The 13,252-nt window shown below is 55.0% G+C and overlaps 3 protein-coding genes across 3 annotated transcripts in view; 2 read left to right on the forward strand and 1 right to left on the reverse strand.

The window, feature by feature from the left end:
* Positions 1-5: 5 nt before the first annotated feature.
* Positions 6-2,282, forward strand: LOC106723916 (prosalusin-like; the record flags this gene model as incomplete). Its single annotated transcript, XM_014529305.1, has 2 exons — positions 6-129; positions 2,195-2,282. Coding segments are annotated over 2 exons (189 nt in total), but the record flags the coding sequence as incomplete, so codon positions are not given.
* Positions 2,241-4,172, forward strand: LOC102263274 (torsin-2A). Its single transcript, XM_014529417.1, has 3 exons — positions 2,241-2,370; positions 3,037-3,164; positions 3,409-4,172. Exons 1-3 carry the CDS (start codon positions 2,264-2,266, stop codon positions 3,651-3,653), a joined length of 480 nt encoding a protein of 159 aa, XP_014384903.1. The 5' UTR covers positions 2,241-2,263; the 3' UTR covers positions 3,654-4,172.
* Positions 4,173-4,242: 70 nt separating this feature from the next.
* TTC16 (tetratricopeptide repeat domain 16) overlaps positions 4,243-13,252 on the reverse strand; it is a 13,733-nt gene continuing 4,723 nt past the window's right edge. The window contains exons 7-14 of the mRNA XM_005881456.2: positions 11,901-12,115; positions 11,044-11,288; positions 10,638-10,779; positions 8,887-9,052; positions 8,211-8,353; positions 7,889-8,054; positions 5,961-6,027; positions 4,243-4,966 (exon numbers count right to left, since the gene is read on the reverse strand). Coding sequence (XP_005881518.1) covers positions 4,263-4,966; positions 5,961-6,027; positions 7,889-8,054; positions 8,211-8,353; positions 8,887-9,052; positions 10,638-10,779; positions 11,044-11,288; positions 11,901-12,115 — 1,848 coding nt within the window. The 3' untranslated portion in view covers positions 4,243-4,262. The remainder of the gene's footprint in view (positions 4,967-5,960; positions 6,028-7,888; positions 8,055-8,210; positions 8,354-8,886; positions 9,053-10,637; positions 10,780-11,043; positions 11,289-11,900; positions 12,116-13,252) is intronic.

Genomic DNA, 13,252 nt, shown 5'->3' on the forward strand with positions numbered 1-13,252 from the left:
GGGGCTCGCGCCTCCTCGGGCTGCTCGGGCTGGTTTCGGTCTCAGTTGCGGCCGCCGCCTGGGACTTGACTTCATTGCGCTGCAGCTTCGGCACCTTCTGCGAATGTGACTTCCAGCCCGACTTCCAGGGTGAGGAGCGGAAGAGCGGAGGGGCGGGCTGACCGGAGACCCCACGGACTCCGCGACTGGACCTGAGGGTGGAACCGAGGGGCGGAAGGACCCCAGACTCCTGGACGGCCGGGCCGGAAGTGGGTCCTGTGTGGAGAGCCTGGGGCTCGGGACCTGGGGCCAAGGTTAGGGGATGCTTGTCTGGGTCCAGGCAGAGCCCTGCCAGGATGGAGAGAGGCCTTTGACAGCGGGGCCGCGGGGCAGGGCTAGGCCTCCCCAGGGGAATGGCCGCCAAGGGAGAGGCTGACCTTGGGAATTGGCAGAGGGGTCTGGGGCAGACCCTGTTGACGGCTGGCACCCACTTAGGGCTGAGCGCAATTCAGAGGGAAGCCTAGAGGGGGCGCTGCCAAGCTGAATTAGGCCTGACGGTGACTCCTGCAGCGGGCGATCCCTTGTGAAAGCGTCCCAGGCCATAGGGATCTCTAGACCCGGTTCCAGACATCACTTCCCCCTTGAACCTCTTCCGGCGGGAGCGTGTCCTCAACTCTGACACTGTCCTTCTTGTGGCCCTAGGTCTGGAGTGTGACCTGGCCCAGCACCTGGCAGGCCAGCACTTGGCCAAGGCGCTGGTGGTGAAGGCACTGAAGGCCTTCGTGCAGGACCCGGCCCCCACTAAGCCGCTGGTCCTCTCCCTGCACGGCTGGACAGGCACTGGCAAGTCCTATGTCAGCTCCCTGCTGGCACACTACCTCTTCCGGGGTGGCCTCCGCAGCCCCTATGTGCACCACTTTTCCCCTGTCATCCACTTCCCCCATCCCAGCCACATGGAGCGCTACAAGGTAGGCTGGTTGCATCCCGGACCATCATCCCCCTGCATCAGGGATGCCATGCCCTAGGGAGGGAGGGAGTCCTACGCCCAGAGATGGGGGTTCACTTGCTGTAGGCCACACAGTCGGTGGGAGCCAGCCCTCAGGACCCATCCCGAACAGAGCTCGGGACGATGCCATTCTACCTGGCAGGGAGTTCTCGCTTTCATTCTTGGGGGTGAGGCATTAATGGTGTCTACTTGCCAGGGTTGTTCTGAAGAACATGAGATTATAGAATTACAGGTATTAATTATTGAGCACTTACCTTTGCCAGTCTGCATTATCTTCTCTCTGAAAAGCACTTAGCCCCAACTTGAGGCTCAGAGTAAGTACTTAGTAACTACAAGCTGTTATTGCTACTATTATTATTATTTTTACTACTACTGTCATTGTTGTTATTGATGGCAAGGCACTTTCCAGGCTGAACTAACTGTCACAACTGCCGGGAGCCCTGTCTGGTGTGGCTTAGTTGGTTGAACTCCTCCCTTGCACCAAAAAGTCACTGGTTAAATTCCCTGACATGGCACACGCCTTATGCGGTTTGATCCCCAGTAGGGGTCGTGCAGGAGGCAGCCAATCGATGTTTCTCTCTCTCTTTCCCTCTCCCTTCCTATCTCTCTCAAATCAATTTTAAAAAACCAACAAAACATTGCCCTAGCCGGTTTGGCTCAGTGGATAGAGCGTGGGCCCGCGAACTGAAAGGTCCCAGGTTCTATTCCGGTCAAGGGCACATGCCGGGGTTTCGGGCTCGATTCCCAGTGGGGGACTTGCAGGAGGCAGCGACCCATGATTCCCTCTCATCATGGGTGTTTCTATCTCTCTCTCCCTCTTCCTTCCTCTCTGAAATCAATAAAAATATATTTAAAAATAAGAAAAGAAAAGAAAAAACACCCAACAAAACATAAAACGAAACTGCTGAGAAAGTTCACGGGGCAGGAAGGAGCCTTCCCCGTTTGTAGAAAGCAGCAGGTGTCAGGGGAGGAGCCCTGAAGGCAGGTGCGGGCCTGGGTTTGAGTCCCTGTTCTCCGGCTCACTTGCTGTTTGAACGTGGACAAGTCTCTGCCCCTCTCAGGGCCACAGTTTTGCCATCAGTCCCATGAAGGGATGGTGCTCGCTGTGAGCCCATGTCTTCCAGGGAAGGGGATTAATTCTTGCTTGGGAAGAAGTCTGGGGCTGGGGGAGTGTCTCCAGTCCCCCTCAAACTCCTGCCTCTCCTGCAGAAGGACCTGAAGAGCTGGGTCCAGGGGAACCTCACTGTCTGTGGCCGCTCCCTCTTCCTCTTTGATGAGATGGACAAGCTGACCCCAGGCCTGATGGAGGTCCTACAACCTTTCCTGGGCTCCTCCTGGGTTGTGTATGGGACCAACTATCGCAAAGCCATCTTCATCTTCATCAGGTGGGTGCCGCTGTGACGGGGATACTTAGAGGCCTCAGCTATCCAGTCTTGGTCTGTGGTCCCCCAGCAGAATACCATCCCCCAGGGCCCCATCAAACTTTCCCAAAGCCCCTCACCCTCCTGATGGTGTCATTCAAGGTGGCTGGCTTCCCCTTTGACAGTCTCGAAGCCCATTCTAGGCTCAGGCTTTCTGGTCCTCATTTCTTTGTGGAAGCCCTGCTGCTAGCTCAAGAGTTTTCCCTCTTTTGTGGCCAGGAGGACACAGGCCCGGGAGAAACAGACTGGGGTTCTAGTATCACCTCCAAGAGTCCTTGCTATGTTTCCTCAGGGAAATTACTTCACCTCTCTGAGCTCCCATCTCCTCTCTGAACAGCAGGGCCAAATGAATGCCCCACTGTCCTAGAAGCTGGGTGAGGGGAAGTCAGTTTACGGGACTTAAAAGTGTTTTGTAAACTGTAAAGTGCATGGCATTTACAGGTGAATTTCTAGGGGTCCTGGTTGTGGACTCGCTCTGGAAAGGGGAAGTAGTTCCTGTGGAATGTGTTGGTGGGTTTGGCTCCTGCTGGCACTGAGCTGGGCCCCCAGGCTCCGGTTGTGTTAGGTGGCATGTGGGAAGCAGGGCCAAATCCACTGTCTGAGTCTCGGCCCCGGTCCCCCTGGTTTTAGCAACACTGGTGGTGAGCAGATCAACCAGGTGGTACTGGAGGCATGGCGCAGCCGCCGGGACCGCGAGGAGATCTGCCTGCAGGAGCTCGAGCCAGTCATCGCCCAGGCGGTGCTGGACAACCCCCACCGTGAGTGCTCAGGAGCCCCACCCTGGGATGGCGTCACACCCAGGTCCATCGGGCTGGGATCTGATGCTCTGCCCACTGACCCAGGACTTCCCAGCCCAGGCTCTGTGCTCCTGGCTGTCCCAGAACCTGCCTGAGCCCTTCGCCCGGAAGGTGGCTGAGAACAGTGTCCCTACACTGGCCTTTGGGGGGTAGAAACCCAGCTCTGTGAAGCTCAGCTGCTTTTCCCTATCATCCCTTCCGGCAGACGGCTTCTGGCGCTCGGGCATCATGGAAGAGCATCTGCTGGATGCCCTGGTGCCCTTCCTACCGCTCCAGCGGCACCATGTGCGGCACTGCGTGCTCAACGAGCTGGCCCAGCTGGGCCTGGAGCCAAGGGACGAGGTTATCCAGGCTGTGCTGGACAGCACCGCCTTCTTCCCTGAGGACGAGCAGCTCTTTTCCTCCAATGGCTGCAAGACTGTGGCTTCCCGAATTGCCTTCTTCCTCTGATTCTCTGGCATCCTTGTCCTCCCCACTCGGCCAGGCCATGCAGGAAAGCCCTGGGGCCTTTGCCAGAGGGACCCTTGTCCTGACCTCCTGGAGAGTGGGACCTAGCGCACAAATTGAAGATGAGGAGAAGTGTTGGCTAGGCCATGAGACAGAGGGTCAGGTGGGCCTCTTAGCTGGTCTGAGGACATCGTGGCCTTTGCTTCCTGCCCTGGGGGAAAGTGCTGGTCACCCCAGAACCTCAATGAGTCTTGACCTCACCCTGCAGCCTGAGCCTTCTTAAATGTGAATTGTAACTCAGGGACTGTGGCTCCTGGCTGCTCCCTCCCTCCTCAGCCTTTTCCCCTTAGCCCCTTGCCCTGCTACCATATCCCACACCCTGTCCCAGTATTGTAAACCAGGCTGAGACTTCTCAGTCCCCAAGGATGAAGGGACTCAAGCTGCCACTTGGGCCTGGTTTTTAATGTTTTTAATTTTGTAAAAGAAGAGAACAAATACAATAAACTTAGCCATGGGACCAGAGTAATGTTGGCTGAGGTTTTTAATTGCTGAATGCCAATGTGGTAGGATATCTCCCATCTCCAGCAAGAAGTGAGGGGCTCGGTGGCCCCTTCAGAGAGCAGTGACACTGCCAAGGCTGGGCTTCTGGCTCTGGTCCTGGATGACATCAGTCTTGCTGGATTCTGGGCTTGGGCTCTGGTTCCAGTTCTCGAGCACCTTGGCCATGACGAGCCACTGGCCCTCGCCCTGGGTGTCCTCCGTGTTGCTGGGGCTCCAGCTTGGGTCATCGTCACTCTTGGTCTTGCTGGAACTTCGGATCAGTCCCCGGGTCCGGCCCCGGGTGGCCTCAGCCTTGACGGGGCTCCGCCTGTGAACCACCTTGGTCTTTCTGAGCCTCTGCCTTGGGCCCTGGGTGGCCTCGGTCTTGGTGGGCTTTTGCCTTGGGCTCTGAGTGGCCTCGGTCTTGGTGGGCTTTTGCCTTGGGCCCTGGGTGGCCTCGGTCTTGGTGGGCCTTTGCCTTGGGCCCTGGGTGGCCTCCGTCTTGGTGGGCCTTTGCCTTGGGCCCTGGGTGGCTTCTGCCTTGCTTGGCTTCTGGCTCTGGCTCCTCGTGACCTCGGTCTTCCTGAACAGCTGGCTCTGGCCCCTGTCTGTGGGGCTGAGGTTCAGGCTTGAGTCTTCCCTGTCGTTTCCCAGGTCTGAGGACTGCGTCCTCAGCAGTGAGGAATCAGAGGTGAGGGGCACAGGGGTGGCCGAGGTGCTCCTGTATTCCTGACAGGGAGTGGACGTCTCCGTCTCGGAGACAGACAGGGTCCTGACTGGGAAGAGCATGCCAACAGCACCCATCAGGCCACCTTCCTAGGCAGTTCCAGGAAAAGGAGGCTCCTAGGCCTCCCCCTTGCCTGTATCCCAGAGGCCTTGCATGGCCAAGGGCAAGGCCTGCCAGCCCAGCCCTCCTCAGCAACCTGCGCTTTGAAGGTGGCCAGGGCTGTAAGATAAGGGGGAGATACTGAGGGTCCTACTTGCCTATCTCTGGCTTCCATGGTGCTGGCTGCTCCTTGTCCTCTGCGTTCCAGCCACAACCAACAGCCTGTAGTTCGCCCTGCCCCACCCTCCCCTACCCCTCCTTCCGGTCCTGGAAGTCCCCACTGGTCACCCAAAGGCGGCGAAGTGCACCCACAGCCCTCCAGTGCACATCTACACTGTCCTGGTTATCCGTCTATCTGCGCGCCTTCTTCCCTTCAGGACCAAGAGCTCCCGGGGCAGGGACTGGGCTATTCATGCCTGTGACCAGTGTGTGGCAAAGCCCAGCCCTGGGACTCAATGGCTTGTTGAACTGCACTAAATGGAAGGACAGGGCTGGCCGCCGCTATTTCTATCCCGACCCCGGACTGCTCACACCTGCCCTCGGGACTCTGTTAGGAGTGGCATTCCTGGGTATTTGAATCTTGTCCCTTCCATGCTGGTGCTCGGCAAATCAGGGGTGAAAGCCCTTTGGACATGCACATGGGAGCTTATTTTAGGGAGAGGCAAGAGGGCAGAGAGAGAAAGGGCCTGAGGGGGCGTGGGGCTGGAGCAGGCAGCAACTGTGAAGTGCCCATAGTGAAGGCCGCTCCCAGGCCTGTGCGGGCATCGCCTCCCCGAGGGCTCAGCATGCCCCCTGCAAAGTTGGGATTATACTCCTGCTTTAGCCGCACAGCTGTAGGCAGCAGAGCCCACATTCTCAACCAGGCCAGGGAGTCTTTGACCCGGACCTTTGCTCACTCTGCTGCTCTGGCTCACTCAGGACTGGAAGGGACACCAGGGACTTACAGCCCAACATGGAGACTGACGAGGTCTGGTCGGGGTAGCTGTCGGACAGGGACTGCTCCGGCTTCTCCTAGGGCAAGAGACGGGCTAGGCAGTGGGGCCGCAGGACGCCCCGGCCAGCGGCTGAGCTCCGGAAGGCCAGCAGGCATTGGGGCCTTCGGTGACTGTTCCCTTGAGCTTGGAGCTGCTCAGAGGTCCCAGGTTAGGGCTGGGTAGGGACATGCAGAGGCTAAGATTGGACAGGAGGGCGAGTGGCCAGCCTAGAGAGGCATGCTGCTGTGAGCAAGGCAGTGTTCAAGAGGCTGCATGGGCCCTGGCTGGTTTGCTCAGTGGTTAGAGTGTCAGTCCGTGGACTAAAGGGTCTTGGGTTCAATTCCAGTCAAGGGCATGTACCTAGGTTGCAGGCTCCATCCCAGGCCCTCGGGGCATGTGTGGGAGGCAACCAATTGATGTGTTTCTCTCACATTGATGTTTCTCTCTCTCTGTCTCTCCCCTTCCCTCCCACTCTCTAAAAATCAATGCAAAAAAATATCCTCAGGCGAGGATTAACAACAACAACAAAAAAGGAGGTTGCATGGGCCTCAGTTTTCCCATCTGCAACATGTGAATTAGTTCAAGTATGGCACAGGCTTCTGTAAACTGCCAAGTGCTGTGCCCTGGGCAGTGGCCAGTGAGGAACTGAGGAGCTTTGCCCTACTTCGCATGTCGTATCCCACTTCCTCCTCCCCACGTACCTGGGAGGAAACTACCACTAATACATTTCATTGACCAGGAAACAGGCTCTGAGCACCTAAGCAGCCTGCCCAGGGCATCAGCTGAGAGAAGCTGCGGCCAGGGGGCTGGGCAGGGGTACGGAGCACTAACAGCACTAACGTACAGGTGCCAGCTCACAGCTCCGAGGGAGGGAGCCCACAGTGACTCCAGGGGCACAGGGACCAAAGTTTTGTATTTTGTATCCTAATGGGACCTGGAAGAAGGGCGAGCTGGCCTTTTCCATTTATGGGAAGGGATTCAGGGAGCCCATTTACTTCCCCTGTGTGAGGTTTCCTGGGGACACTATTGACGTGCTGTCCAACAGCAGTGGGTGGGTAGGTACATTGTGGGGTAGATGGGATTCGCCATGGCAGCGAGAGTGAGCATCAGCCCGGTGCCTCTCACCAGTGCGGTTTAGTGAAGGGAGCAGAGACCGGAGGGCACACGGATCTGTCCCCTGAACACTAGGCTCATCTTCCGTGTGAGTGGTGTGAGCGATCGGGACAGCCTCGTGGGGTGGGCTGGGCTGAGGGAGGGGCCTTGAAGGGGGCTCCTGGGGACTTCTGGGGAGCTGGGAGTGTTCTTTCTTGATCTGGGTAATGATGCCATGGGTGCATTCAGTTTGTGAAAATTCATCAAACAGTTCCTTTATGATTTGAACACTTTTCTATGTTACACTCAATACAAGTTTAATATATATATTTCAGAGAGGAAGGGAAAGGGAGAGAGATAGAAACATCAATGATGAGAAAGAATCATTGATCGGCTGCCTCCTGCATGCCCCACACTGGGGATCGAGCCTGCAATGCAGGCATGTGCCCTGACCAGGAATCGAACCATGACTTCCTGGTTCAACACTCAACCACCGAGCCATGCCAGCCAGGCTCAGTTCAAGTTTTTAGAAAGGAATTGGAGAATTAAGAAAACTCTGGCATGAGTGGCCAGTGCACACATCAGCATGCATGAAGGTGAGTGTGGGCAAGGTTTGAGGAGGCCTCTCCGTGAGGGGCCCATGTCCCCCTGTGCACTCCCTCCGGGGGTCCCCTTACTGGTACCATCCGCATCTCACAGCAGCAAGTCCCCAGCCCAAGTGACACAGCTGAGTGGGGCAGAGCCAGGCCTGCGGTGCACTTCACCAGACCTCAAGGGCTCCAGGTCCTGCTTGTTGGCCTACTCACCTTCTCGGCATCCACGGCCTCTTCTGGGTGTTCTGGCCCTTCCTGCGGGATCGGGGATTTGGAGTCCAGCTTCTGAGGTTTTGTCTCCCGCAAAACCTGTTGTTCCTTCCACGAAAGCTGCAGGGTCCGGGCCTTCTGGCGCTCCAGTTCTTGCTTATAGAGCTTCCTGCCCAGCCAGGGCCCCAGAGCACAGGGTAAGTCTCCCTGCCCTACCCACCATCCCCAGGACTGGACAATGGCTTGAGGAGGCAGCCAGGGCCAGAGGAGCCTTGAGCCCAACCATTCCCACTCCTGGCCTGTGGCTCCTGCACGAGGAGCTTACCCCATGATGCCTTGAGAGATGTTATCCTTCCTCCTGCTCTCTATCACGCGACTCAGCTGCATCTTGGCCAGGAGGCCCACCTGGCTGCCAAGCACCTCCTCCATTGACATGCCCGGGAAGAGGATGGTTATCAGCGAGAGCAGCTGCAGGAAAGGGGTGACCAGAGCGAGGTGTGGGCCAGGGCAGGGGCCGGTGGTATGATGCTGCCCTGCCCTTGCAAAGTCCCTTTGCAGGGCTGAAGAGGGGAGAATTTACAAATTGTTGTCTTTAAAGGGCTGTTTTGCCCCAGAACTGCGAGGAGACCATGAAAAAGGAACTATTCAGAGAGGAAACACTGACGGGGTGCGTCTAGCCGTGGGCTCTGGAGCCAGACAGATCAGGGTCTAAGCTCTAAGCTGTGTGACCTAGGACAAGAGGACTGGCTTCTCTGAGCCTTACCCTCTTGGTCTGTAAGTTGGCGGGTGATAACGTTACCTGTCTCCTAGGGGCTGAAGAGGGTTAGAGTGATGCGAGCTGAAGAGGTTAGAACAGTGCCTGGCACACAGTAAATGCTCTAGCATTAGCAGCTTATACTAGTTGCTAGGAAACCACATTTCTTTTCAGGGCAGGGAGTATCGTTAGGAGGCCAGGAGTATTGACTCTGCAGACGCCCTCCTGGCCACCAGGAGGAACCCACCTTCGGTTGCTTAGGGTCAAGGATCAGGGCAGTTGCAACGTCCTGGCGGGCCCCAAAAATGTTCTGTATGAACTGCCGGCTTCTGGCGCGGTGCAGGTAGTACTGAGCCATCTGGGGATTGTGCTGGATGGCCAGTGTGAAGTGGCTCTCTGCCTTCTGGAATTGTCTACAAAATAGCAGCCACAGGCTGCAGTGAGCGAAGCAAATAGCAGCTTCCAGCCCCACGGAGGAGTGTGGGGAAAACCAGGCTGGTATCTGCTCCCCGCCATCTTGCCCCACCGCTCTCCTTCTACCAGCTACGCTCTTGATGGACCCAACACTCAAATGCTAGTATACAACCCCAACATAAGGAGACACTCTTTTTATCTTAGATTAGGGAAGTCCTTTCTTAGTTTATCTTAGATTAGGGAAGAATGTCATACACCCAGCAGCTAAAAGTAAAAAAAATTAATTTGACTGTGATTAAATCCTAAGTTACTGAGTAGCAAAAACACCACAAAGAAGCCCTGGCTGGGTAGCTCAGTTGGTTAGCGCATCATCTTGTTATGTCAAGATTGCTGGTTCAATCCCTGATCAGGGCACATACAAGAATCAACCAATGAATGCATAAATGAGTGGGACAACAAATCAATGTTACTCTCTCAAATCAATAAATTAAGCGCGGGCACACACAGACACACACACACACACACACACACACACCACGACCACCACAAAGGAAAGCAATAAATAGCATATATATTTTGCTACATAAGGCAGATGATAAGCTAATTTTCCTAACCTACACAAAAACTCTTTTTAAATTTTTAATTTAATTTATTGGCACAAAGAACCCTTTAACAAAAAAATTTTTAAATGAGCAATTTAGTAGGTAAATGGGCAAAAGATTTGAGCAGGCCATAACGACCAATAAACACATAGAAGATGCTGCGCAACTGCGCTAGCGACTTAAACATGCAAGATCAAGTGCAAAAGAGTTTGTTGTTTTTTTGCCTATTAGGTTAGCAGAGTTGAAAATAGTCTTACTACCTCACACTAGGGAGGTCTGGGAAACCAAGACTCTTTTCCTGGGAGAAAAGTTTATATTAGTTCACTGTTTTTGGAGAACCTTTGGACATTATTTAAAATGCTAAATTTTCACACTCTTTTATCGAACAATTTAACTTCCAGCAATCTAACTGTAGTGTTCCTGGTATGAGTGCATGAAAACGTATGTGTGGTGCTCATTACTGCATTATTTATAGTAAAAAAAACTGAAATCAGCCCAAACGTTCAGCAGCAGTGTAGTAGCTAAATGAATAAAAGGCAGCCCTCTATGGTTCCTCCACAGAATGGAGCCCTAGGCAAGCAGGAGCAAGAGAACGAGATGGTCCCATAGTAATGCCATGGCAAGTAAAAAAGCACAATTTAGCATGAAAACACTTCTGTAAAATGATAATAACTGTTACTGCACGCATAGGAAACAATCTGGAGGAATCTTGACCAAACTTATGGGGGTGGGGAGGCATTGGGAGGGAGATATTATAAGGAACTTCCATGTTCTGAGTTATAAATCATCAAACCCTTAAGTTTTTTATAAAAAGCACAATTACCATAATATTTAGAAAACAGTGAAGGATTTTTTGCAAAAACTTGGACATTAAAACCTATATTTAGGGGATATGACTGGGAGAACTTTTTGACCCGAGGATCCCAGCTGGTGGCTTCCTGCCCCTGGCCCCGCCGCAGCCCCGCCGCCAGCCCCGGCGCACTTGCTCTTGTGCTCGCAGCAGCCCATCTTCTCCTGCAGCAGGCTCATGCGCAGGTTGGCGCCCTCGTCCGACGGGCTCAGCGTCAGCGCCTCCTGGTAGTCCGCCTCAGCAAAGTTCAGGTAGCCCAACTGGAAGAAGCAATCTGGGGCCCCCCACCCCAGTGTCCAGGAGCCTAGCTCAGCCTTCTCCACCCCCCAGAGGGCGGGCGGGGCCTGAGACTGGGGGCTGGCCCACCTCTCCCAGCGGCCCGATTTCTGAGCAGGCCGTAGGCTGTAGCCAGTTTCTTGAAGGCAGTGTTTCCCCACGTGTGTCCGTGGGACACTGAGACTCTTAACCGTTTCCTCTTTCCCTTCTTCCTCCCTCCCTCCCTGGGGGGCCTCAGGAGCCCACCCGCTGCCCCCCTCACCGCCGCGGTTGATGTAGAGGCCTTTCTCCCTCTGCTCGTCCTTGAGGACCTTGTTGAGCAGCAGCACGCCCTCCTGGTAGGCGCCCTGCATGTAGCAGTGCAGGGCGAAGTCGTTGTAGGCCAGCAGGAGCTGGCGCTGCGCCTGCCGCACCATGTCCTCCTGGTGCTCGCTCATCATGTCCAGCGCCTTCAGGAAGTCCTCCACCGCCGCATCAAAATCCCGGAGCCGGCGGTACATGGTGCCCCTGTGGGGAAGGGACATGAGGGCCAGAGCAGGGCGCTGACGGGGTGCCTGTGGCTGGGCAAGCCGCTGCTGCTCTGGGCCTTCTGACCCGTGGAGGTGGTGGTGGTGGCTCCCCCAACCCTCAGGAGGTTTGGCCTGTGGGTCATGGATTGCTACTCAGGTAACCTGCTAGTCACTAGTCATTTTTTCTCAAAAGCAGCTTCCCTCTCTCTTTTTGGGAGCCAAGGGCATGCCAGCCTCTATGCTGAGGCCTTTCTGTACATGCACAGGTGTTTCACCTCCACTGCTCATGTGGGAAGACCGGGGCTCAAGGAAGTTAAATGGTCCTGAATCCTGTGGTGAGTCCTGGTTGGGGTCAGATTCACACCCAAGCCTTGTCCACTGAGCCAGGCTGATTCTCCCAGCATGACCTGCTCAGCAGGCCTGGGGGTCCAGGATCCCTGCTTAACTGAGGCTGCTGCCTGCGGAGACCACCTCCCATGCTGCCTTGATCCCAATGGGGAGTAGGGAAAGGTTAGTATCAGTTAAATGGGGAACTGAGGCCTATATCGATTCAAGAGCTCTCCTGGGACCACACAGCTGGGCCTTATCCTGGCACCTCCCCACCCAGTACCTGAAGAGGAAGAAGCTGGGGTCCAGAGGGTTGTTGTCGATGGCACAGTTCACACACTGCACTGCATGCTGCAGCTTGCCCTGCACGGCTAGGATCCTGGCATCTCGGAATGACTTCTGGGACTTCTCTACCATCATCTTGAGCAGCACCTTTGCCTGTGTGTGCTTGGGATCCAATACCAAGGCGCTGTGCAGGTCTTGATAGCAGAGGTGGGGCTGCAGGGGCCAGGGGTAGCATCAGGGGCACAGCCAAGCTGAGCCTTACCCTGTCCAGTGGGGGGAGGCCGACCTCCTGGCTATAGGGGCCTTTCTCAGGGTAGGCTGGCACCATGCCACCCACCCTCCATCCTCAGTGCCCCCGCTTTGCTGTTCCATCTGTTCTGCCTCTTGAAGGAGGCAGGGAACCTTGTGGGAAAATCTCATCCCTATTGGCCCCTCCAGATGTGACCTCAGGTGAGCAAGGGTCGCCCTTGCTGGTTTCTGCCGTGGAAGGGGACTTGGAGGACAGCCTCCTTGGAGGACTTCTGTGAAACTCACTTGAGGTGGGAGGAGGGTGTGGCCTCCTGATTGTGACTCTTGTGCCTTCTTATCCTTTCCTCCCTGGCTCCCTTGACCTTTAAGCCCAACATAACTCTGGCCAAGAACAGATTCAGGCCTGGGCATGAGCAGAAAACATTCCCAGGCAAATACCTTCTACCGGATGAGCATGTCTGTCAGTCAGTCAACACAGTTTTGGCAAGCACCCCATGTCCTATAGGTAATTGGTGGGAGGGTGAGCAGAGCAAACAGTGGACACCAGGAAGTTGAGAGGGGAAAGATGGGAAGGACTTCCAAGTAGGCCGACTTGGGTTCAAGGGCATAGCTACTGAGAACTGGCTGTGTGACCCTGAGCAAGCCACCCAGCCCCTCTGGACCTGTATCTTCACCTGTAAAAAGAGGACAAGGGGGTTGCATCTACTGAAACAGTTATTGTGAGCCTTTAAGATAAACATGAGTAGGTACTGGCGGGGTAGCTAGTTGGTTAGAGCATAGTCCCGATATGCCAAGCTTGTGGGTTTGATCCCCAGTCAGGGCACATACAAGAAACAACCAATGAATACATAAATAAGTGGAACAACAAATCTCTCTCTCTCTCTCTCTCTCTCTCAAATCAATTTGCAAAGAAGATAAAAATGAGTTAAGTGCTTAGCATGTGCATTGTAAGGGCTAAAATGGTGGGAGTGGCTAAAATCCCAACAGTCAACAATCATTATCAATAATTACTAGTCTCCCACCTTTGAAGGAGACTCTCCCACTGACTCACTGTTGATCACAGAAGCCTCAGTACAGGGAGGCTCACATTCCCACCACCCC

Source organism: Myotis brandtii, unplaced genomic scaffold, assembly GCF_000412655.1.
Source record: "Myotis brandtii unplaced genomic scaffold, ASM41265v1 scaffold68, whole genome shotgun sequence".
In the NCBI taxonomy this organism is placed as follows: domain Eukaryota; kingdom Metazoa; phylum Chordata; class Mammalia; order Chiroptera; family Vespertilionidae; genus Myotis; species Myotis brandtii.